Source organism: Triplophysa rosa, linkage group LG6, assembly GCF_024868665.1.
Source record: "Triplophysa rosa linkage group LG6, Trosa_1v2, whole genome shotgun sequence".
NCBI lineage: Eukaryota > Metazoa > Chordata > Actinopteri > Cypriniformes > Nemacheilidae > Triplophysa > Triplophysa rosa.
The window spans coordinates 9113617-9140883 of NC_079895.1; the positions used below are offsets into that span (position 1 = coordinate 9113617).

At 37.7% G+C, this 27267-nt stretch overlaps 1 protein-coding gene across 1 annotated transcript; it reads right to left on the reverse strand.

Annotated features, from left to right (window-relative positions):
- vangl1 (VANGL planar cell polarity protein 1) lies at nt 1-24856 on the reverse strand. The gene is made up of 9 exons (XM_057336608.1): nt 24687-24856; nt 13600-13817; nt 10570-10705; nt 6244-6678; nt 5959-6134; nt 3731-3864; nt 1369-1504; nt 1019-1253; nt 1-834 (listed from the first exon to the last, which is right to left on the reverse strand). The coding sequence occupies exons 2-9, from the start codon at nt 13668-13670 to the stop codon at nt 574-576; spliced, it is 1584 nt and encodes a 527-aa protein (XP_057192591.1). The 5' UTR covers nt 13671-13817; nt 24687-24856; the 3' UTR covers nt 1-573.
- Nucleotides 24857-27267: the final 2411 nt, after the last annotated feature.

The window sequence follows — 27267 nt, forward strand, 5'->3', positions numbered from 1 at the left end:
AATGACAAATCACAGTTTATTAATCACAAAGAAAAAGTTAAACTGTTTTCATTTAAAAGACATTGTTCTCAGTGGTTGAATTCAAACAATTCAGCGGTCTTAAAGTGATCATGTATGTTTAGCAAAGCACAACAAGATAACTGATAATTCTTTCACCTACCCATTGTGAGAAGCCGTTTATACCAAGATTCAATTCAAGTTCAGAAATCCGTAAGTGCTCATCTTTAGTAGTGGTCAATGTATAAAAACATTCAAGCCACACGCACACACACAAACACAGATATGAAAAACAAAACTCCCCATAAAGTCTGATGCTTAGCATTTACTCTATGCAGAATGTAACACATTGACAGCACAAATGCATAATCAAACCTGCCGGCGCCATTCAATACATACATGAATTTTTTCTTTTTTTTCTTTTCCTGACGATAACAAATATTGTATCAAAATACATCCAGTATGTAAAATGCCATTTATAAACTGTGAAAAAAGTGAAAAAGAATTAAAAATAAAATAGAAGTCCAAAATTTACAAGTGTAAAAAATGAAATGGACAAAAACAAAAATCAATCCATCAGACAGAGGTCTCGGACTGCAGTTGCAGTACAAACTTGTGAGACTTGGGGTGGACGTACTCTTCACTGAGTTTAAGATGAGGGATAGATTTACTGGTGACCACCAAGCAGAAGTCAGAAGATTTGAGATGGAACTCAGTGCCATGACGGAGAGGACTGGTGACAGATGCTTCGCTGACCAACGTCCACTGCCGAGCCTGCCAGCCCTCTCTGCCATACTGCAGTGTGGGCCCAGCGTTCAGATAACTCTCCAGAAATGCCTAGAAAAACAACACCTAGATCTGATCACCAATATATGTACGTAGAAGTGTCAAATTTGGTAGTGAGAATAGTGTTGATAAACAATTAAGGTATAGTAAGTGATAGTAAAAATATCAACCCCAATTCTGAATATAGAAAATTCTAAAAAAACAAAATTTGTGTATGTGAGAGTGTCTGTCCCACCTTAGGGGTCATGTTGTTTGTAATGCAGAACGCAAGGTGGGCCTGAATGCTGTCCATGCTGTGGCAGTGTTGTTGCCGTGTGGTCCTCAAGTATTTCTGCAACGCTCGTGCCATTGACGGAAAGATGGCTTGTGCTGCCTCACGTGGATCCATCTCGTCTCCAGGAGGTTTCTTTATCTCTTCCTCTTTCAACCGTCTAACATGCGTAAACGCCTCTTCTACAGCCACCACCAGCCTAAAAACAAACCAAAAAAACGTGGTATATTGTTAGGTTGCTGTAATTGAGAAAAATCTGTTCAGCACTAACATACAGTACTTGGTTTCCCACAAACTCTCGCTCTCTCTCCTACCGTGCCCTGCGTTTGCGGACCCGTCGGTCATGCTCAGCTTCTTCATAGTACAGCTCATTGTGGCTGGTGTCTCTTTGTCGGGCGGCAGCTGCTATTTTAGCTCGAGACTGAGAGGTTGCCGCGTCGCTACCAGCACCTAAAAAACGGCATCATGGGACAGTTGCACACGAGTACTTTTTAGTTAATATACAGTAGTTATACTACAAATATTGAGGAGTTTGAGATTGTTAAATATGGTAACTAATCAGGCACTTATTGACACTTTGCTTAGTCTTGCTAGTTACCAATGTCTTCAAAATCCCTTTACCTAACAAATCCCTCATTAGTAATACCAAAGAAATTAATAAATTATATGATTTTTGCTGTATTGCTGGGTTTGTCTCATCCTAAAATATTCCATCCTTTTTGATAAAATCAAATAAATCTGAATGAAAAAATAAAATTTTCACCAGATGGGGCCAAACTGCACAAAGCCTTTTGGCAGCTACACTGTAATGTGAAATCAGGTTATGATGATTATACGTAATGCAAATGAGCTCTGTCTGTGTGCACGGTAATATGGTGAACCGAATCATTTATGCATATTTATCCATATTCAGGTCACAGATATGATTAATAATGCATGACTAGGGCAGTACCGCTCTCCTTGGTAGCAGGGCAGGTCGATATCCCACACAAGAGCTATGCTATGAGAAATCACCAACACTGACAATTGGATGGATCAACAATATCAGACCACTCCATTCTCAATTGGTAGCTATAGAATAATGTGGCAACGACAACAAAACACATACTGTATTGCCTACAGTATACACATCAAAGACCAGCAGGTAAAACAAACATAAGGTCATTAAGTGGAGATATACACCCCAAAAGAAAAAGACGTATTATTTCTTCCCAGTGATGCATTATTAATAATGTAAAAGAATATAACATACAAGATGCACATAAAAGAATGACACACTTCCCATTTTCATTTTTAAACCACACACACATTTCTAATCTGGTTCCATAGCCACAGCAAGAAAGGCTACAGTGCTTAAAGGAATAGTTCACTTTCAAAATTAAAATTCTGTCATCATTTACTCACCCTGTTTGAATTTTAATTTAATTTTAAACCTGTGTGTTCTTTTTCTGCTAAACACAAAAGAAGATATTTTGAAAATTTTGGTAACCAAAAACCATTGGTCCCTATTGACTTCTATTGTATGTACACAAAACCAATGTAAGTCAAAGGGGACCAATAGTTTCTGTTAGCAACATTTTAAAAAATATCTTCTTTTGTGTTCTGCAGAAGAAAGAAAGTCATACAGGTTTTAAATGACAAGAGGGCGTGTAAATAATGACAGAATTTTCCTTTTGATGGTGAACTATTCCTTTAAGGGTATGTGATCATGGTGTATGTATATGATTCCCTGTGTCATCACCACATCATTAATCAAACAGAAGAAAAAAACAGACATTTTTCATGTAGCATGGTAAGTGCAGTGATGGGTGTATTCTCTGTGGCAATCAAATTATGTAGACACACATCTTGTTTAAAATCCTTTTAAGATCTGTGATCTTGTGCACAGTGTAAATCATGCATAAGCAAATAATCAAGACACTTAGAAAATGTTCCAGTGGATTGGTGAAAGGAGTTCTGAATGCACTCCACAATATGAACTTACAATCGAAAAGATAGCGTTTCAGTTTAGCTTTAAACTCTGGAGAAAGAAGCACACAGAAGATGTTTACCGAATATCACGCTACATTGAAATTCTGCATTTTTTATGTTTGTGTAAAACAAAGCCAAAAGGATAGTTCACCCAAAAATAAAAATGTTGTCTTCATTTACTTACCCTCAAGTTGTTCCAAATCTGTATAAATGTCTTAGTTCTGATGAAGACAGAGAAAGATATTTGAAAGAATGCTTGTAACCAAACACTTCTTGGCCATCATTGACTACCACAGTAGGAAAAATTACTTTATATTTTTTTTGTTCTGTTGAACACAAAATAAGATATTTTGAAGAATGTAGGACAGCAAACAGTTCTGGGGCACTTTTGACTACCAATGTAATTTTTCCTACTAGTCAATGGGGTCCAAGAACTGTTTGGTTACAAATATCTTTCTCTGTGTTCAACCAAACAAAGAAATTTATACAGGTTTGGAACAACTAGAGAGTGGGTAATTCATGACAGAATTTTAATTTTTGGGTGACCTATCCCTTTAAGTTTTATAGAAATAGATTAAACAAAAAATGCATTTATGCAGAAAGGCCGGCGTCCTGACACACACTAATGGATATTTATAACAAAATTTTCAAGGCAATGTAATTTTTTTTTATACGAATCTAGTCAGGCAACAGATTAAAATTTACCATCCACATTATAGACCTTCAGACCAGCCAGATGTTTAGCTGCCCTGGTCTTAGCAGCTGTCAGTAGGGCAGGGTTGTGAATTGTGAAATCCTTGTAATAGTGTTCCAGAATTTCTAGAGCTGCCCTTTGAATGCTAGAGAGAGAGAGAGAGAGAGAGAGAGAAAGAGGGGAGAGAGAGAGATTCACAAAAATAATCAAGCCAGAGATAAATTTGTGCATGTTAAATATCCACACCCTACTGCCAAAACCCTGCAGATGTCACTACAGCCTCTGCAGATGTTACTGAATTCTGAGGTAAACTGTTTAATTTGCAATCTGTTTGTTTGAGCAGACAGCAAACTGGGAAAAAAACATAACATTGGCTCAACTAAGAGTAAGAGCCCAGAGCAAGACTAAGTGTTTTTTAAACAACAGAAGACGGGGGGCATCTAAAACAGATTTAATGTTCTAAGGTGTAACAAAAGTTACCTTAAAATAACGAAACAATCCGAAGACTCTGGACGCTAAGCAATTTTTACACGGCTGTATGTGTCTGTTCCCAATCATGTCATGTTGTTTGACTCTGAAGACTGAAGGCTGAATTAAAAATGAGCAGCCAATGAAACAATGAGAGCGAGAACAAAGGAAACCGTTGGGCAGGAGAGAGGAAGGGAGACGGGAAGCCACAGAGGGCAAAGTCGGCAGTATCTGTAATGGAGTGATTAATGGGCCTTTTTCCCTTGGCCTAACCTCAGTTCATTATTAATGCATTAAACAGTGCACGCACCCATACAAGTACAGTTGTATGTATGTACAGGAACACATACTGTACAATGTCTCTGCAAGGAGCATACTGTAGAAAGGTATCAGCTATGGAACACATGGTATTAAAGCTTAAAGGGGTGGTGCTGACTTCTTTACAATGTTAAACGTGCTGGCTTCCCATGTTTAACATGGTCAATTTGTCAAAAAACAAGTTGGACGTATGACCTAGTATTTCTGTGCTCGATAGGGTCCCCCAGCGTTCGCATAGGTTTCGTAAAGTTTCTTTCGAACATGAAATTCCGTTAGGTAACAACTTTTCTAAGTCCCTTATTAGACAATTGTTTGTTCACTGCATTTGGGTGAGGAATGTTATATAAACGGTGGATATAACGCTGGATTTGCAGATCGTTTGAAACTGATAGATGGAGCGGTCCCAGCGATAAAAGATGCCGGTCATGAACCGCACACGGTAAGTGAAACGGAGTCATATGTCTGTGTTTTGTTGGCAATCGGCGCTTACATGCATAAGGTAAACCACAAAAAATTATAGTGATTCAACAGTTATGCAGGGATAATGCGATGATGTATTGTGTGCTCGTGCTGTAGAACCAACCCCCCCGCACGTGTGCAGGAAGTAGACTGTTTTCGGAAATAATGGTACAGCTGTTTTTATAAATGTGATCAAACTAAAGACTCTTCGAAGATACGAAGTATGCAATACTACTCTATAGGTACTCAAGATTAATATGAGATTGGCAAAAACTGCGTGTGTTACATCCGCTTTAAAGGGACAGTTCACCAAAAAATAAAAATTCAGTCTTCGTTTACTAGTAGGAAAATAGTAGGAAAAATAGTAGGAAAAATTACAATGGTAGTCAAAAGTGCACCAGAACTGTTTGCTTTCCAACATTCTTCAAAATATCTTCTTCAGTGTTCAACAGAAGAAAGACATTTTTCAAACTCTGGTAGTCAATGGTGGCCAAGAACTGTTTGGTTACAAGCATTCTTCCAAATATCTTTCTCTGTCTTCATCAGAACAAAGAAAATACAGATTTGGAACAACTTGAGGGTGAGTAAATGAAGGGTGAACTGTTCCTTCAAGGACCATGCTAATATCTTCTAATTAAAACTTGTATTTTTAACCATGAACAATAACTACATGAACTACACTCAAGCTCATGTAATTCCAAACCTGTATGACTTTTTTTCTGTAGAACACAAAAGATGAGATTTTACAGAATGTTGGTATCCAAATAACATTGGAGCCCATTGACTTCTAATGTATGGAAACAAAACAACTGTGACATTTCTCAAAATATCTTCTTTTGTGGTTCACAGAAGAAAGAATCATACAGGTTTTGAAAGACAAGAGGGTGGACAAATTCTTTTTCATTTTTGGTGAACTAGCCCTTTAACAGCATGCAACACACAATATTGTTGATCCAATCACGGATGTTTTTTAGTCATTGTAAACAATAGGCACCTGAGTTGTCCCAGGTTGTAGTGGCGAGTCTCTCCGTCAGTGGATCTCACAACACACACAGAGAAGTACGGCTGTAGATGACGGATCTCCAGCAAAACCACAGCGAGGTAATGGATGAACAGCAAAGCGTCCACCAACGACACTGCAAACTGCACTATGCCCTGGTAGTTCTCATCCTGTCGAGCACACACAATACACAAACTCATTTCTCATAAACTCAATTTAACACGTCATCATATTCATTTGAAGTATTAAAGGTCATAACAAGTACACATTTGCCCATACCTGTGAGTCCAAAATGCGCACTCCAAAGAACAGCCAATAGGAAAGCAGCAGGAGGAGCGTGAGCAGTCCGAGGAGAGCGCGAAACACTGCTATCCTGGGCAGGGAGGCGCGCACCGGTCGCACAAACAGTGCCCAGCCGGCCAGCAGCAGTATGAGAAGTTTGAAAGCCAGCGAGAGAAACAGGCCCTCGCAGGCGGTGCCGCAGGCCTGCAGACGCTCCGGCCACACAAGCTGGGGCAGCACCAGGAAGGCCAGGGGCGTGACAAGGACGAGCAGGCCCAGGACAAGGGTTAGAACCAAAGGAAGAAAGCGTACACAGTTCAGTTTCTCTACCGGACCTTCAGTCTCTTTTCCGAAGCCAGCCAGGTCCTCCTGAGACAAGCTGTGGTCTGATGTTCCAGTGACCGCCGTGGTGGTCTCGCCCCAGTTATCATCCTGTAATCCAAGAGGTGGGAGGGGGTAAGATTGAAAGTACTTTTCACATACAAACTTCAACATACTTTAATTTGTGAATAAAAGTTATTTTGTCTCGGATCACAGCGGTTCTTGAGTTATCAACTTATGGAGCAAAATACAGTTATTATTCTAAAAGCCGCACAGCATACAGTCAAAACATACACATTTACACCTTTTGATTAACTTTTATTTCTCTCTGCCGGTGAGATGACAGATCTGCTTCCAGGCTAATGCAGACAGACAGTACAGAAGAACCCAGGTCTCTCTCATCAGCATATATTAATGACAAATACCCCAAACGCACATACATCTGCATATAAATGAGCTGGAGTACTAAGATAAAACCCATCACCAAATGAAAACTTTCAAATGCTAAAAGAAGGACTGAACTAGAATGTGAAATACAGGGCAGATCAAAATTCATCTTTTTACCTGCAGTAAGGACAATTCAGATGCATTCAGATGCAACTATTCATATATTTATTTTAATTCCTATTTAATTCAAATTGAACTACTTATATACTGTATATATATATATATATATATATATACAGTATGTGTTTGTTTTTCAATTTATTATGAAAAGACAAAAAATTGTCTTTCCATGCACAGTATATGAAAGCAATAATATTAGCATTATAATAAAAGACACCTACCATTATGCTTTCTAACAAATTTCCTTGTTAAGAGAAGCAGAAGAAAAAATATTTTGACCACATGGTTCAGAAAAAAGTCAAATTTTATAGTGGTGCTTATGGTGAGTTGACTACCAAATGGGTCTAGGGACTTCTATGAGCTGCCATAGACTCTAACGGCTGAGAAAGAAAATAAGAAATGTAGCCACCTTTTGTGCTTGGCCCCTAATGAGAGCGAGGAAAGAAAAATTGAGGGATTACCGGTAAATGAGAAGAATAATGGCAGAAATGAAAAGTGAGGACAATTTTAAAAAAGTCCATTGTACTCATAGTTTAGAGTTTGTGACAGCCCTTGTGCACTGTTCAAAGCCCTGTTCAAAGCAGCTTTACAGAGGACTGTCAGAAGAGAGGAAATTGCAGATGGAAAAGGTTAAAGAAGTATACTGTGTTGTAAAAGGCAGTGGAAATACAAACACAGACACAGACGCACGAGAGCAGAGGCTGAAAAACGAACAGGATATCTATACAAGAGCTCTCTGACGACATCACAAAATGAAAACGATTTGATTGTTTGAGAATAAAAATAAAAGTGATATGAGAAAAATGTAACTAGCACAATGAAGGAGGCAATAAGCACATGCATAACAAATACAACAATTGTTATTAAAGGTCCAGTGTATGAAATTTAGCAGCATCTAGTGGTGAGTTTGCGAATTGCGAGTTGAATTGCGAGTTGATTCTTTGTGACCACAGAGAAGACTAGACTACAGCACTGCCTTTGGTTTGGGCCTGCGATCTGGTCGGTTCCATTTTCCCCCAGAGTCCACACTGCTGAATGTGCGTTCCCCACTGAAAGAGACAAAAGATCCACGCACAACAGCAAATGCCGTGTGTGTCTGTGCTGTGCTCGACTCGTGTGCAGCTCATTTCCCTTTAGCAGACAGACGCAGTCTGAGCTGCAGCATAGAAAGAAAAGCAGGAAAAGAGGGAGGGGTAAACAAGTGTGAGAACTTCTCTCCTCTCCACCCTTCATCTTTCCTTTTCCTCTTATTTTGTTTTCCAAAATAAAACTGTAGATGTGTTTTGGTTATGAGAGTAACTCTAAATCCAAATGAACACAGAGAATGCAGACATTAGTACAAAGACAACAGATTGAAGGCAAAGGAAAGGCAGAATGTGCAACATTAGCAGTCAACATCAGTATTTCTGTAGGACAAATAATAGAGCAAAAAACTAGCAATGCCATGTTCATGGGTTTGATTTAAAGGAATTCAAGGAATATCTTTCTTACTCACAGATATTCTTACTCTCACATATCTGTCTTGTCATACCAGTAATGAATTACATACTTGCTATTTAAACTCATTGTTTTCACTAACGTCTAATGTTTCTGTAGACATTTCAGAGGCCTGGGCTGAATGACAGGAAGAAGCCAAACATCAGAGCCAACATGATAAAATTACACAGGGAAGAACAGACCTGACAGACATTCAGAGTCATGGCACTAACCTCTTTGCGGTGCCAGGGGCTTTCCTCTATTTTCTATGATATTTATACAAAAAATAAGCAATGATCATTTGCTCAGAGATCCTTCAAACAGGACTTAGGGGAACTAGGCTGCAGTCATTATAAATATCTATGAAAAAATACCACCATTTTCAGCTATTCTAGATATGCTGGCATGGTATGCTCATATATGCTTTAGCTTTTAAATATGAATAGAATTGATTGATCTATAAAATATAATGCATTAAACTTTCAGTACCAGGTCTGTTCTGTTTCATCGAAATTCTCTTCCATGCCTCGAAGTCCTCTCGAACAGAAATGCATTTCGCACACATACATTCACACACAAATTAATGTGGACAGACATGAGGACCTATAAAAACTTTGTCTTTTGCCCCCGAGGGTGTGCCAAGTAGGTCAGGATGACTGAGTCTCAGTAGGAAGTACAAAGAACCATCCCTTTATACTGAGATGTGTGTCACTCCTAGTTTCCATATCTGTCACCACGCAAACATCCACCTCAACACGCACACTTTTCCATCAAGATCTGTCATTCCTTTTAAATTCCAACACAGTCACTGCACTTCCTCTATACTCTGGTTGCTTCTTGTGCAAGTGGTTTTATTTAAGAGGTCATTCTACCCGCTTTAACCAATGTCACAAGAAAACGGCGATAAAGGTCTCTCAGGGTAAGGAGGCTACAGTTTTATACATAAGTTTACTTGTTCAATGTGAACAGTGTTCTACAGTATTTTTGAACCGTACTACAGTAAATGTTTAAGTATACTACAGTACTTACTACAAATCAATTTACTTTAGTTAAAGGTCCAGTGTATGAAATTTAGCGATGAAGTTGCGAATTGCAACCAACGTCTGACTCCACCCCTCCCTACTCCCCTTCGAAGCACTACGGAGACTGACACAGGACTGACTAAGATGTTGTCACGTTTTCGCCTCTTTGCCGAAGGAGATAATGTATTTTCGAAACATACTCTGTAGAGCATTTGTCCCTTTAGGGCTACTGTAGAAACAACATGGCGAATTCCATGCAAGAATAGGATAGGGGCAGTTGTGGCCTAGTAGAGAGTCAGACTCGTAACCAGAAGGTCACCGGTTCGATTCATGGCCAACAATTAGCGACTGACGTGCCCTTGAGCAAGGCACCTAACTGCCCACTGCCCCGGTGTGTGTTCACGGCTTGCAGTAGTGCGTGCAGTTCACTACTCACTGGATGGGTTAAATGCAGAGGTCACATTTCGGTTATGGGTCACCATAACTGACAAATAGGTCACTTTCACTTTCAAGAAGACTTGTGGTGTAGACAAAAATAGCTCGTTCTAAGATAATAAAAACATAACGCTTCATCATGTAAGGTCTTTATACACTTCTGAAGACATAGTAATGTAACGTTATGTTATATTGTTTTTCTGTAGATCCTCCAAAAAAATACATATTGGACCTTTAATACTACAGAATATGGGTGTGTGAAAAAACGCAGTTTTAAAGAAATGTTTTTAAACAAGCCTTAGCTTTATTTGCACAGGTTGACTGATTCTAATGACAGTTTAAGACACATGCCAGTGTTTTGATTTGTAGTTTGGGACACCGGTCTGCAAAAAAAAGTGAAATGCGCGCAAAGCGTACACAGCGAGCCCACCTTCACACACTTAAAATCACTAATTTACTCTTCCAAATATTATGCATATATTGTGCCTCTGAATTCACTCACCTGGGCGTCTGTGGGGGCGGAGCTTTGATCCGGCTGCGGGGGTTGGGCTGACGACGCGCTAATGGTGACATTTTTGTCTGATCGGCTGCTGCTGTCTCGGCTGTGTGATTTGTGCCGATCCCTGCCGCTGCGTTCACTGCATGACAGAGACAGACACAGCGACGGAGGTGAGGGAAACGCTGTTGCCATGGCGATGTGTAGCAGGGTCAGAGAGGCAGACTGAGGACATGATAACCACTGTCATCACTCTTCCTCTTCACTGACACACGCTGGTTTCCCCCCTATCATTCCCTTGCACATACTCTGGCTGGAGCATCTGGTGCAAACTAGGTTAGATGCAGTCAGCTGCGACGACCCTAATCCAAGCAGAGCTCTATCCCTCTCCCCTTGTCTTTTTTCCCCCATAACTAATGTTTGGTAAGCCTTCGAATAAAACAAAACAGATAAACAAATATGGTATTAATGCTCACACATTTTAACAAACAGCAGCAGACAGAGACGTTTTGATAAGGTTAACGTCAATCATGTTACAATGTACAGCTTTCACAAAAAGGCATAAAAAGACAGTTACAGGGACAAAAAGACATTTCTTCTCCATCTCAAAAACGGATATTTTTTGTAAATTGTAAGATTAAACGGCTAGTTGCATTTTATTTACGTTTGCAGACCTTGCTGTCTGTTACCCTATCAAAGCAGATTTTTTGGTTGTGACCTGTTCAGAACCACTCGAACATACTTAGCCAAACCAACTCTTTATCATCACGCAAGATTAGTAAACATGGAAAGACTGCATTATGAGGATTAGAAAAAAATACATTGTTGTATCATTTTAAAATTGATGCTGACCTCTGAATCTAAAGGCTGGAATACGCTAAACGACTTTTAAAATCTGAACAGATTTTTTAAAAACTTGACATCACACACTTGCAGACTTTTTGAAAGTTTGCAGAGAAAACTGGGCATCGCACACTACGCAATAAAATCTGCAGACTAGCGCAGATTTTCTGCATTTAAGGTCAATGTATGTAAACAGAGGCTGCGTCCTAATTTGCATACTATCTGCATACTAGTATTCGAAAAACAGAATTAGTATGTCCCAATATGCTGAAATGAGTATTCTCAAAGTACCCGGATGGTTTACTGTTTCCGGTGAAATTTTTTTAGTGTGAATCCATGGACACTTACCGGCTGATATTACCCACAACTGACTGCGAGAGGGCGGAGTTTAGTGACGCTCCACTGCATTAATAAAATTAAATAGAAGATGCTACGCTAAATTAATCAATTTAAGTATGCAGTTAACATAACAGATGAAATAATTAATGAATAAATACTTAAATGCAAAGAAGAGCTGTATTTTGATGGTCGTGACAGTTCATGATCACAGTGTCGTCTAGGCAACAACGGCCATTTCCGTTTTGCTTTAGTATGTCCTAGTGCGTGCATAGTTTTGCTACGCATTAAAATTTATATACTTTTCCATTACAAAAACAGTACATACTTTTAGTGCATAGTATAATATGGCGAATTGGGACATTGAAACATTGGTTTAGAAAAGATTGGAGGAGCAGTATAATATTCTGAGGCTAAACATAAAGGTTCTCACGCTCATGCGGGCATAAAATGTCAGCTGCTGTAAAATAATGTGTTAGGCTTCACATTCAATAGGTAGAAGTTTAGGGCCACAGAGCCAAAAGATGATGGCCAGATATGGGCAATCAAAAGTGTGAAATATGTATCTGTATATCTTTATGGCAAGAAGAGACAATATTACATACACAAAAAATACAGATTAGGCAATAATGAGAAGTAAACAAAAGTAAACGTAAGTAAATGGATGTGAAAGGAAGGGAGGAAGTTTGATAGTCGAAGACAACTAAAGAGGAAATGCATGCATTTGTGGATTTCTCAACGATGCCACTTACATTCTCTGCTTTCACACTGAAATTCCAAAGGCCTGTTTGGGCCTTTCAGTGGATGTTTTATAGGAAACCTAACAATGGTGGAGTTCAATAAGCAACTTCCTAAATACAGTGGGCGGGTCAGCACAGTCCAATAGCATTTTAGCATACGAATGTGCAAAAAAATGACATCGCTTCAGTCAGAGACATAGCAAACGAACATTAAACTTCTCGCTCTTATGTTTGTTTTATCAGCTCATGTTTAAAGAGCTTTTGAATCCTCACATGTCACTTTACACTTTTAGCATCGTACAGTAGCTACGTAGGTACAGTAGATCATTTTAAACTGACCTGGTGATGACTAATGAAACTGACCCATGTTAATAAATTATGCTTTTGGGTTCAATACAAGTTAAGCATTACAGACAGGCGACAGTTTAGGGGGCATACTGTAGATTAACACAGAAGTGATTTAATCGGTTGGTGGTTGTGTCCTGCATACGGTATCTTAGACAGAAGAATTTCTGTCCCTCATTTGTCAATCAAGCAAGGTGCAGTTAACTTGAAATAAACATTACTTTGTGTCATGACAGTCATGTGTTATCAACCCTCTCTTTAACTTTATTTAAGAGTTGACTGGATAATGTAGTACAGAATTTAAAACCATTGTCAGTAGTATTGTAGTATTTGTGTGTAAAACCTTTCGTAATGAGGAATAAATGTGTGTACCTTTAACTCAAAACATTCCTTTAATGAGTAATGACACTAATTAACTTTTCAAAGTAAGAATTTAGAATCATTAGAGGCAAAATCTCAATAAATTTAACAGAAATTAATTAAACACATCCGTCTCTAATGAGAAACAGAATCATTTCACAGACTAATTCATTAATTTCATTAACATGCTTAAAGCTCTAAATAAATGCAGAGTTGTTTCATTATGCAAAATTTTATTTACTGCATGATTAGGTGCAAGGCAATCTGGCAAGAACGTAACAGAAGAGACAAAATGCTGTTCTCAAAACCTCAAAGGATTAAATGGGAGAGTGAGGAAGTGCAACGTGTTTACGTGTGTTTGTTTCTTTATGAATGTGCTTCAGTATGCATGTGGAGCACTTAAGTTATTTACCTCTGTTTGTTTGACCCCCGTGACCTGTTGGAGTGGTGGGAATAACCAGAGTGGATGGACTCTGTGTCCATGGCAATGCTGTCTGTCCTGTATCTGGTTTAACGCAGAGGAGGAAAGTAGGTGAAGACAGCTAAAGGACAGACAATGATCAGGAAATACATGAAGCCGTGCGAAATGACAGGATCGTTTCTGGGGGCTTTTTCTTCTTTAACATTAACCTAAAGAGAGAGATAGAGAGAAAATAAGTCAGGTACAACACAACTGTCATGTTTAAATAATATTAAAATGAATTCAGTCCTTCAAAAGGTTAGGCGTGTCGTGCTAAAGGTGTAGGCTATTTATTTTACATTTTCACTATTTCAGTACTCAACTTTATCCAGTTAAAGACACAAGCTGACAAATGTATATGCCTGCAAAAGTCACATTTTATAAAACGCCCACTTCCCTCATTAAACTTGAATAGGCTACATGTTGGAATATGTCTGCTAGTAATCATTTATTAAAGAACTTGAAGGCATGATCCTTAGGATATCAACAAGAACATAGTTCATTATTATTCCACCCTCAAACTCCAGAAAGCCCCTGTTGCACTTTAACACAAACTGACGTGGAGGCGTTTTTTCTTAGTGGTTCTGTTTGAGTTTTTGTCGATTTTTGGCACTCAGTTCTCCACCTTCAGGGGTTTCTGCACTCAATGTTAGGTGCTTGGTTTCATGGTGTTGCTTTCAAGTTGATCTTTTAAATTGTGTGACTTCACCGCCACAAAGCAGAAATATGAGCTTTCCCACACGAAACGAAACACACGCACATCCAAAATAAAAAATAAGTTTCATACTTAGTCTTAAACTTTATTTTCTCTCTTGTGTGTTATTATTTTGCTAGCTAACTTTATAAAGTTTATTCTGATTGGTTGATGTGCACTCAGAATACTATAGCTCTAGACTTTTCGCACAGATCTTGTGCATTAATTTATCTGCTCATAAATTACCATATTTGGAGAGCACACATTCTCTAGTGCCATCTGGCAGCTCAAACGAAGCGATCATCACACCCACAACACACACACAAACCTACAAATCCTATAAGAGGATTTAAAAGTACAAAAATTAGACCAGCAACCGTCAATTTTCACTCACATTAAACCTAGATGAAATTAACTTCTGCAAACATGACCTGCTCTTTTTCTTTAGAACCCTCACATAAAGCATTAATGGCAGCAAATTGCATTCTGTTTAATCACACATAAAATATTGGATTAACCAATGTTGTGAGTTTGATATGGTTTTACAATGTGTTTTAGAATAGATTTTAGATAGATTACTCAAAACAAGGTTACTCTTATTTTATTGTTTAAGCCATTTACTTAGTAACTTACTGTTTTTAAACAGATGTTACAAAGAATGACCTATCAACATTCTGTGCCTTTCGTGTAGGTATTCAGCAAATTGCTGGTTTGTCTGAGAATGTTAACAGAATATATCTTGATATTCTTGATTAACATGGGGTATGCGAGATACCACTGACCACTTTCTAGTCTTCATTTCTCTTATCAATGTAAGAAATCTGACCTGGACATACACACATAACATTCCTTTGGGATTACCTCATAGTGCCCTGAAAACACAGACACACACTGAGAGAAAGAATTCCTCTAAAGTTTCTCCATGTACACTCATAAATACACTCACTTGAGGTGTATCATGTTAGACAAGCTTGGGGCCTAGTATTTTCAGGTTAAAAGACTCCAGTGAGAAAGCAATTACAGCCACATATTTTCTTAAATCACAGAAGCTTCTCTCTTCTTATCTCAGGTTTGGCACAGTGTGTATATGTATTACTGTTCTGGAGAAAATTCAGAAGTTGCTGCATATTTCACAGGGTAACAGGCCAAATAAATCTTTAAGGTGTGAATGCAAGAACGTGTTGCAACCAACAACATGAGGACTATTGTTACATGATGCGTGGCAGTGTAAGCATAAAGTGGACATTACAGAAACCAGATAAAACGTGACGGATGTCTACAACTATCTGCTTTAAAATGTTTTAAATACACATTGCTTTATATATATATACAGTATATATATATTGTATTGGGATTCGCAGGGCTAAGAAGAAAAATAACCTATGTTCAGAGTAAATTGTTTGCTAATCTCACCAGGCTTGCTCTGTTGGCTCTAACAGTAGTTCAGATAAATGATCAAACAGTAGAGCTCAACAGCAGGCATGTCACTCCCCCCACATACACACACACACACACACACACACACACACACACGCACGCACACACACACACACACACACACACACACACACACTCTGTCTCTCTGCCCTTTTCTTTCTTATTCTTTTTTCCTCTTTGTCACTCTACTTTCTTTAATATTGGGGACATACTATTCTCAAATGCACTAGCGGATGCTTAGAAAGTCTTTTAAGTAATACAAAACTTCACGGGTCTGGTGGTCACCTGTTGAGGTAACATCCACCCAATAATTGTTTATCTAATGACCTACATGTTAAAATTTGTCATGTTGTTCTTAAAGGGACAGTTCAACCAAAAAAATGGCCTCTTTTACTCACCCTCGAGTTGTTCCAAATCTGTATAAATTTCTTTGTTTTAATGAACACAGAGAAAGATTTTTGGAAGAATGCTTGTAACCAGTCCTTGGCCACCATTGACTGCCATAGTAGGAAAAACTTCAACATTCTTCAAAATATCTTCTTTTGTGTTCAACAATTGTGAATTAGCTGGCTAAATTTCTGTTCATAATAAATATGTCTTTAAGTGAATGCTTAACCAATATATTGATCTATTTGAAAACGATGTGCATGCTTGATCATTGTGGTCCATGTATTTTTGTGTAGTGGCTGCAGCTGATGTTGTGTCGATGCTGTTTCTGATTATGGGAGCGTGTGTGCAGCGAGGCAGCACAAGAAGGATATTTTTGTTATTCCTTTGAGGGTTGGATACGTAGTTGAGCATGTTGTGGAGAAGCAGTGAACATGGGCCTTAGAGGTCCTAACACCGGATTTGCAGGGCTACACAGTATGTTGAGCCCCTGCCTAAATTAGATGTGTGTATGGTGGGAAGAAAACTTTGTTCGTCCATTAAAGGGATAGTTCACCCAAAAATGAAAATTCTGTCATCATTTACTTACCACCTAGTTGTTCCAAAACGGTCAAAATGTTGTAGTTCTGCTGAAGACAAAAATAAATATTAAGAAAGAATGTTTGTGGGCAAGCAGTTCTGGAGCACCATTGACTTCCATAGTAAACTACTGTGGTAGTTAGGGTAATGGTGCCCCAGAACTGTTTAGTTTCCCATATTCTTCAAAATATCTTCTTTTATGTTCAACAGAACAAAACATTTTTATACAGTTTTCGAACAACTTGAGGGTGAATGGTGACAGAATTGTCATTTTGGGGTGAACAATCCCTTTAATTTTTGTAAAGTAGTTCTTCAGTTATCAATATTTAACATTCATACCTTTACAAGCCATTGTCAAAAATACCATAGTGTTCACGACATGGTCAGATAAAATAAATATTTAATCCTGTGATAAACTAGAAGTTAAAGATGCACGTCAGGCCAGCAAACATCAGGCCTCCTTCCTTATTCTGGGCCCACCAAGCTTCACTTTGCTGGGATCTTTATTCTTTATCTTAACGCAAACAAGTGATATAACTTGCAGTCTGCCAGTCCACCAAGGGAAAAGTTACAGCTACTGGTCATAATGTTTATACAGCTTTTACACAGTTACATGATTTTGGGGCTTCTGAGGCGTGGATCGTGTAATCTATGAACAAGAGTTTTTCTTGATGGAGAGTTGTTTAGTTCATAGTGAGAGCTTACAACAGGTGGCCTTGCTGATGGGATGGGAGACGGTCATGTTCTCTGGGCCGCACATGTGGAGAGACGGGATAATCAAATACATGCCGCATATACAGTATATATATATATATATATATATATATATAATATATATAAGACATAATATAGTCTTTCTCAATGAAAGCAATGCTTCACAATGAGTGCTTTATACAGATCAGACCTTTCTTTGTGTGTGTGTGTGTGTGTGTGTGTGTGTGTGTGTGTATGTGTGGGAAGGGTAAACCCTATGGTATGGGGACAAAATGTCCCCACAAAGATGGCAATATCCAAAAAACTTGTCCTTGTGGGGACATTTTTTGGTCCCCATGAGGAAACAAGCTTATAAATGATACAGAATAAACTTTTTTGAAAATCTGAAAGAGCAGAACGTTTTGTGTGATTGTTAGGTTTAGGGGTAGGGAATATGATGTACAGTATAAAATCCATTGCGTCTATGGAATGACCCCATAAAACATGGAAACCCAACATGTGTGTGCGTGCGTGCGAGTGTGTGTGTGCGTGCGTGTGTGTGTGTGTGTGTGTGTGTGTCTTTGCGTTCATGTTTGTATATCCCGGTGGGGACCTAAACCTGAATACACACCAACACATGGGGACTCGTGTCACCGTGGGGACCAAAATTGAGGTCCCCAGGGGCAAAAAAGCTAATAAATTGTACAGAACAATATTTTTTACAAATCTAAAAATGCAAAAAGTGTTCTATGATCTTTAGGTTTAGGGATAGGGTTAGGGATAGGGGATAGAATATACAGTTTGTACAGTATAAAAACATTACGCCTATGGACTGTCCCCACGGGGATAGTCAACCAAAGCCTTTGCGTGTGTGTGTGTGTCAGTGGTGTAAAGTATTGGAGTAAATGTACTTAGTTACTGTACTTAAGTATCTTTTTGGCTACTTTGTAGTTGTACTGAGTATTAAAGATATTAGCAACTTTTACTCTCTACTTGACTACATTTTTGAACAAGTATATGTACTCTTTACTCCACTACATTTGTAATGACTAATGCAATTACACATTACATTTCACCTGGTACCCATCATTCTTTTGCGGCAGTTTATTTTTGATACAGAAGAATTAATATAGCCATTTACAAGGCATTGAAGGTACTATATCTTGTGGGTTTTGCTCTTACAATGGAGGTGTAACAGAGAGAGAAATGGGAGATCCTCATTCATAGGCCACTGGTGTCGCTCAGCCTCCTCCACATTCCTCCTCCAAATAAGGATAAGTTAGCTGACGCACACACACACACACACACACACACACACACACACACACACACACACGCACGCACACACACACAGAGAGAGAAATTATGGGTCTCTATTCGTGTCTCTGCCTTTTTTAAACTGTTTGTTTTTTTACTTTTTTTTAAAGTGTTTCAGAGATTTTGTTTGTTTTGTTTTAAGATGGCTTTGTTAGGTCTGTGCCTAATTCTGATTTTGTATCTAAAAAATGTAACTACTAGTCTGGGCAGTATGGTCTCCGACAGACCACTGGCTATTTCTAAAGTGCTAAAGGTGATAATTAGCTCCACCATGGGTTGAAACAGTATCATCATATCATTATGGACAATTCACAAGAATCTTGTGGTTGTGAATACCTACTTAGCCACTACACAAATGTTACACAAAAATGTTGGAATGAGTGCTGCAGTATTTTCTTCATTTTCTCCATTTCAGTTTATTATCTCTTTAAAAGAATCAAACTTGAACCCTAATAGAACAAAAAGTGAACTGTAAAAACATTATAATACTATTTGAAAATATATAGCCTATACATAGACATTTCATTGGACGCATGCACTGACCCGAAGTTAACTTCCGGTCTGTGTTTGGTTATAATATAACAATTTATTTTAGATTTCATTTATATTAATATCAATTCATAATAATATTATATTGTACATTCATTGTATTCAATTCAATTAAAACTAATCAACAGTTGTTGATTCTTTGCGGAGGTCTCCTGGGGCCCATTTCAGAAAGGAGGTTTAGTGAAAACTCTGAGTATATTAACCCTGAAATGAGGGAAACTCTGGGTTTTCCGTTTCAGAATGTGAGGTATGTCAAACCCGAGAAAGCGGGGTAACTCAAGCACGTTTCTAAAGGAGAGGTAATTTATACTCAGAGTCAGTAACCATAGTAACTTACTCTGTGAACCTAACCTGGTCGGGAGCAGGTTTTCTTTGGTAAACCCAGAGTTCATTTCGATCTCCTCCCCCTTTTAAAGCGCAAGTGGTGTAACTTATCCATTCATTCATTAATACAGTCATTCATGGCACACATTTTGATTACACAGAGACCATCTCAGTGACTTATACTGTATGTCATATGTGCTTTTATAGAGGATTCATGAAGAGGCTGCATTAATTCATTGGAATGTACTTTGATTTCAGGAGAGCAATTTAGGACCCGAGTGGAATTTTGTCATTTCCCTGTGCATTTTTATTAAAACTGTACCGTTTTTCTTTACAGTGAATTAGATATATCAAAATATATATCATCCATCCTTACATCAATAACATCAGCCACCGTACGTGTCTTACATCAGAGCATAATTTTCTATGGACGATGAGAAATGACTTAATAAAGTGCATAAATAAAGTGCATGAATAAAGAAATGAATAAATACAGACATACATGCAGAAATGAAGCGATAAAGGTAATAAACATGTAAATTTGACATACAGCCATTCCAAGTGAAATCTGTTCAGAGCAGGGTTCGAACCGGTGACCAGTCTAACTTTGCACGAGAGTCTGACGCCCTACAGGTGTCCTATACACCATGACGTCTCACTTGCGTAACTAGAGCACTCATGGCGAGTGAGAACATAAGATTTTTTTATTTTATTTCTGTTGTTTCATTCATTTAATGATTAATTTATTTGTTTATTGGTATCAATTTATTAATTTAAACTTAAGTCATTTTCAGGACATCAGTAAATCGAGCGGAAAGTGTGCCTCACTCTCATGTGCTTTCTGCCGCCATGTTGCTTTTTTTGGTGCTGTTGCCATGGTGAATCGTAATATCGGCGCTCCATTGATGATGGCTTTTTATAGTCGTGGTGCACGCCAGGGTAAGCCTACCCAGAGGAAATTGAAAAAAAGTCAAATCAGCTGTTCTGAAACCAAAAACTCAAAGTTTCTCATTTCTAAGTAAACCAACTCTGAGTTCAAGGTTTAACCTAGAGTTGGTTGAACCTCCTTATTGAAACAGGCCCCTGGAAGTTAAATTTGTTTATGTTTATGCCGCTGAAACCGTCTATAGCAGATTAGCTTTTTTAATGATGTATATCACCTTTTAATCTTTTTAACTAAGCTAAATATAACCAACTAACTAAAGATTGCCATACTTTAGACTATAGTTTTTCCAGAAAAGGTTTATTGAAAATTGTGTTTTGGAGGTTTTTTATTTTAATCCCGTCCATATTCCTAGTCAGATTTTTTCGCACACAATCTTTGTGAAATACTATTTCTTATAATAAATAATTTTATTACAATTGAATCAGTAAATTCAATAATCTAAGATTTTACAAATGTTAACTGTTGGGTTCAATGTACTTTTGATGTAGACAAGCCCATATCTGTAATAAACACAGAGATCTTAGTCCATTCTGAATACACTTGCATGAATTCACACCTGTTAAGTAAGGTCAATTATAATTCAAACAAACTCAAACGTTGCTTAAAACAACATGTTAGTTATAGTGACAGTACATGTAGACTGATGGGCAATGCTGTAAGAGCATACATAAGATTGTAGTGCTAACTGGAGCAGGAAAGTCCCTGGAGGCTTTTACATTTAGCCATCAAAACTCAGATTTTCACAGCCATTAGATCCACAGAGCTAAGATACATGAACGCACACCATTTCACTGAGTGGCCTACTCAGCCAAGCCTTTAACATATGTTCAAAGCGCTGAGTAATGCATATCACATACATCCATGTAGAAACACACACACACACACACGCACGCACGCACGCACGCACGCACGCACGCACACACACACACACACACACACACACACGCACACACACAAGACTTATATGTGCCTAGAGGCAGTCATGGCTGAACAATGACATTTCTTTACCTACTAATAAGGACTAAAGAACACGCAGAAGGACAGAGAGAAACAGAAAGCCAAGTAAACAAGAGTGAGGGCGCAGAAAGATTGAAAGAAACAGAAGTAATGAAGCAAAAAAGTAGTCTTTTCAGAATGGGCAAGCATAACTGACACTAAAAAGCAAAGCATACACATACCGTTACAAAGACCTCTGCTCTGTATTGGGCTGATGTTTAATAAATCTGTCGATATAGCAAGCAAGTTATTAACTTTTTTGTTATCACCAATTACCAAAAGTATGACCAATTTTACAAGTCTTTGCATATTTCAATACTTTTTGCACTTTAATGCTGTAAACTTTTACATGCCTTCAGGTATCAGAAGATTAAAATGTAAAGTAAAGTAGACAACAGTGTAGTACTTTTAAAACAAACAGAAACTACCCAACAGAAGAATATACTGAATGAATAAATACTTGATGGAAATACTGTGTGTATTGTAAAAGACAACTGGACCGAGAAAGGCCGTGAGAGATCACAAAGACAAGCCACATTACAGAGGCTCTCTCTCTCTCCTTAATCTGTGTTGATATAAATTAAATAATTGTGGTGGAAACTGTGGCAGTTCTATTTATAGCCAGCACAATTCACCCCTGTACAGAAAGCTATCCCACACACCCTTTTCCTCTTTCCAGCTGTGAGCTCAGTCTGTGTCAAAAGAACAGATGTAGAGAAATCACTACCACACACACACAAACAGAACCAGCGGTAAATGACATTACAAAACCCATTTGATTTCATACACCTACTTTATTCCTTTCTATATTTTATGCCGACGACTATGCACAGGATAGACTTTCATTCATGTGTTTTTGAAGTATTTAATTCTTGTGTTTTTCTGCACCTGTATCATCAGCATTCTTGTATCCTGCATTCTTTAAGTATCTGTATAATCAGTTACTCTCTGTATCTGAAAGTAGCACAAACTGACACTACAAAGTACGGGTGTTACATGTGGCGATGTGGTAACATATTTGAGATTAAAAAATAGAAAATGTATAGAAAAAATCATAAATATATATACCATCATGATATTTAGTCAATATACCCACCCAAGAGATTACATAAATATAACTAATTATTAAAATCCTACTTTCCCATTTTTTGAGACATGCATGAAGCTCACAGAATGTGTGTGATATAAATTTATTATAACAAAAAAGATGGAGACTTGTCTTTTGTTTGTGAGATGTTGCACAGTGTTATTTTTGTTGTTTTAAAACTTTTAGTTGGCCTATGCATAATTCATGTGCTGTCAGATATAAACTGCATGAGTTGTACTGATAGATTAAAAGGCAGCCTTTGTGCGTGCATGTGATGTTTTCTAGGATGCAAACGACACAAAATGTCTTGCAAGAAAGAGAATCGGTTTGCTTATTTTTGGAGCTTTAATGTGAAGAAGAAACAGTTTGTGCACAGTTTGACAGACAAGACAACACAGAACGCAACATAAAGTGGCACACATGCTCTGTTACAGCTCTGTTACAATGACACTAAGCTGTTACCAACTCAACGCTTACTGAGGTTGAAGTATTTTATGCTTTGCAATTCTGTTTCTCCAGAAAATGACTGCATCTGTCAGAAGATCAGAGTCCAGCATCTGACCTAGATGAACCTTCAGCAGTTTACTAGAGAGACCTAGAAGATAATTGAGGTCATATATGTATCTTCTATATACAGGATAGTGTCATCAGTTTTGTTTTCGTTTACATTTATATGCGTGAAATCCATTAAATGAATTTACCAAATGACTTTCAGAAAAGTAAGTGCCAAGAACATAAACGCTGACCATTATAATAAATAATAGTTAGTCCACAATTTAAAGAAAAGTGTCAAAGTCATGATGCAAAACTCATCCAATATTCACAAGAATTTGCACGTGTCTTTGTATGCACAAGCGTATGGAACTATGTTTTTTTACATAGTTACCTGAAGAAATTAGTCAATAAATATTTAAGTTTAAGGATAACCATCAATTTACTCTTACTGCACCAACGCACAATAGTCTGTCATTCCCTAAACCGCCCGCTGTTCCCAAGCGGCTCACGTATTCAAAACAAAAAATGATCCGCTTAGATTTCGACATTATACACCCTTTGACATTTGTAATAATACAAAAACACCACCTCAACCATAGCAGTCTGTGTTAAAAGACGCCAACAGGAACCGCAAATGCCTTAAGCTCACAGCTCATGGGCGTAATGGATTGCGTTCGGTTCGATTGAATTGGTTCATTACCATTTTTTGTTCTAATGATTCGGTTCTAAAAAGAATCTCCCAATGAATAGTTTTTTTCCGCTAGAGAAATGTTAGCTCATTTGCATTTGAAAATGTTTTAAATGTATAATTTTATATTGACGCAATGCCACACACCTCACAGTTTTACTTCAAAACGAATTTCTTCTTTTGTTCTTTCCCAGTGACGCACAAACGCTTCGCGACTCCTGCGAATCGGTTCGAACGAGTCGTTACAAAGAACCGTTCGATTCGTTTGTTTGTTTCGGACATATCTAGCAATGGAAACACTGGGGATACACCACCCAAGTCAATGAAATTCAAACCATGTGATTTAAAACGGCATCGCTGCTTCCAATTCATGCGATAAACAAATAAATAAAAAGCAAAGGACGTAGTGACTTACGGTGTGACGCGCTTCACCCACTATGCATTTTTTTAAACATGCGATTCGATGTCAGAACCCGAGATTAATGATATTTTACAGTCACCCCATTGACAATGAATAACATTCTCTCTCTCTATATAAATTGGAGTTATTACTTATTAGTATGCTAACATTGTGTATGTTTTTAGTCAGCAAATGTGTTCATCGTTGACGTCTCGTCAGAAAGCACATATAACGATTTTCCTTTAAAATGCAACCCTGTCATGGGGACCAGACCCAATACCATACATTAACAGTGGCTGAAAATCTGCAGAAGCGATGCGTGAGAACTGTCTGCCTTTAACAGCATTCATTCCCGTCTCTTCTCATACCAAAGGTGACCACTACTTGTACTGAGATCAATTCAGGGAGAGCTGAAGAATTAGAGACAATAGCACAGCATAAACTTACCTTGCGCCACGCCAATATCCCCTCCAAAAAGGTCCAGTGATCAACGTATTGTTCCCAGATTTACCCACTTTCAGACATTGCGACCAGTCTGAAGAGAGTAATGATAGTATCCATTACAGGCGGAGCACATTGGCGATGCACTTTGGCAGAAAGAGGTGGAGGGACCGAGTCTGAATGCAGGGTGCAGCGCTAGGGGGAGTTATCGGCTCTAATTAAAGGTAGGCTACGCTTGCTGTACAAAAATGCATACCTTAATGTGCTCATCTATATCTATTGGCGTGAACGTGATTCTTTGCAGTTTCATTCAAAACGCTAGCAAGACGAGTGGCTTTGCATTCTTTCAAATAAAAAATTAAATGTTGGTATATTAGTAAATCTGGAGCAACTTTCTATATACAGTAACTGAATTGCCCTTTCTGTCCGTCCGTCTGTCTGTCTTTCTAAACTTTAAAGTTTTGTCTGTCTCTTTTGTCTTTAGCATCTCACTGGCTCCAGTCTATACCAATAGCATCCAGTTATCAACCCTATAAAACTGCTGAAGCGAGAGAGAGGCAGAAAGAGATTCCTACCATTAAATCTCAGTCCCTCCCCCACACATTCTCCTCTATGTCCCTGCTGAATGACTACTCTGCTAACATCAGTAAGTACTGATGGGTTTACTTTAGATGCTTGGAAACCTTTTGGAGTAAAATGCTTGCAGCAATTTTTATTTATATTGTATTCAACCCTTTTAAGCTATTACCTAACAATATCAATGTTAAATAAAAACTTGTATTTTAATTTCATAATTGTTTAACAGCACCTTTCCTCATTTGTACTTTTATCTTCTTTTAAATCATAAAACTTTATTACATTATATTACATTATCAAATTATTACCTATCTTAAAACAGATTTTGAATCCAGATTTTGAACGATCGTTGGCTTTTTTGATACCGACGTATAAGCACTTATTTTATATTGATTTTATGAAACGCTTTTACCAGTACAAAGGCTTCATGAAAAATAGACTATCCTGAAAGGATATGGGTCTGAAAGCTTTGTCAATGGGCCTTCTAGTGTCCATTTTTAGCAGTGGGTTCTTGTGATTTAAAGTGCATCATACAAGCAACAAAACACAAAAGAGTGGCTTGGTTTCTTAATTCGCATTCTGGATTTGTTAAGGTTAAGGTTATAATCTTGTTATGTTTCCTATTCTGCACAAAACTATATTTTAAAAAGATGATAGATTGAACACAATGTTATTGTATGCAACACAATAACACTATGCAAGTAGTATTATATACACAAAAGAGTGGCTTGGTTTCTTAATTCGGATTCTGGATTTGTTAAGGTTAAGGTTATAATCTTGTTATGTTTCCTATTCTGCACAAAACTATATTTTATAAAGATGATAGATTGAACACAATGTTATTGTATGCAATAACACTATGCAAATAGTATTATATTAATGAAATGCTGATAATGATTTTTTAATATTGTTAGAAGTTTATAACAACATTTGAAAATATGGAGAAATTTGAAGGCTCACCAAGTATTCTCTGTAATGGCTGGAATACACTACAAGACTTTTAAAATCTGAACAGATTTTTTTAAAGCTAGACGTTTTTGCAGACTTTTTGAAAGTTTTAGATAGAAACAAACTAACTGATCAACTCTGCAGACTGGCACAGACTTTCTGCAACAAGTCCAGACTGAAAATCTGGGCAAAATCTGAGCAAAAGTGTATTTTAGCCTTAACAATAAAAAAATAAAGATATACTTGCTTTTGCCAGTAAATGCTACTTTTACTTGGAGATAATTAATATTAGATTTTGAATACATTTTCATACATCTGTCACAGCAGACAGATTTCTAAATATGACTGAAGGAAAAGGGTTTGTATGGATTTTTGTCATCTCTTTTAATTGACCAATAGGGGGCGGCAAATACTATTGTTTGCTGCTATTTGGCTTACTGAAGGACGCTAAAGGTGTCTTTATTTTCTCTTATTTTAACTAAACTGCATATGTTGGTCGAGAGGTAAGCAGCCATAAAAAAAATCTGACTAAAAAAGTCGCACTCTAAATTGTGAAAAAACTGTCCACCGTACATTTAAAACTGAAGGACAGTTGTTTGAGCAAAAAAAGCAACTGAGCATGTACACCTGGAAAAAACTGTAACGCATGCTTATGAAAACATAGCCAACAATATAACTCCAATTATTGTATAGAACAACAGGGTAAATTTATCTGAGCTGTAAATAAATGCTCACTAGTGTTTTGTCCAGTAAGTGGCACTGTTGAGCACAAATGCAGGAAGCTGCTCTGTCCGTTCCAGTGCTCTTGGCCTTGAAATAGAATTTGCCTGTTCGTTTTTTATTTTTTATTTATTTAACCAGGAAAAAAGCAGACTCACAATCAGACAAATATCCAATACAGAAGCGTTTAAAATAAAAAAACTTTCAAACTGTTTTTGTAATTTGCTTAAAAAGAATCAGATTTCCATACAAATAATAGGACTACACAAATAATTTATTAAATAAATTACATTTTATACATTAAACCCACCTTAAATTCTAATTCAGTTACACTGTCATAGGC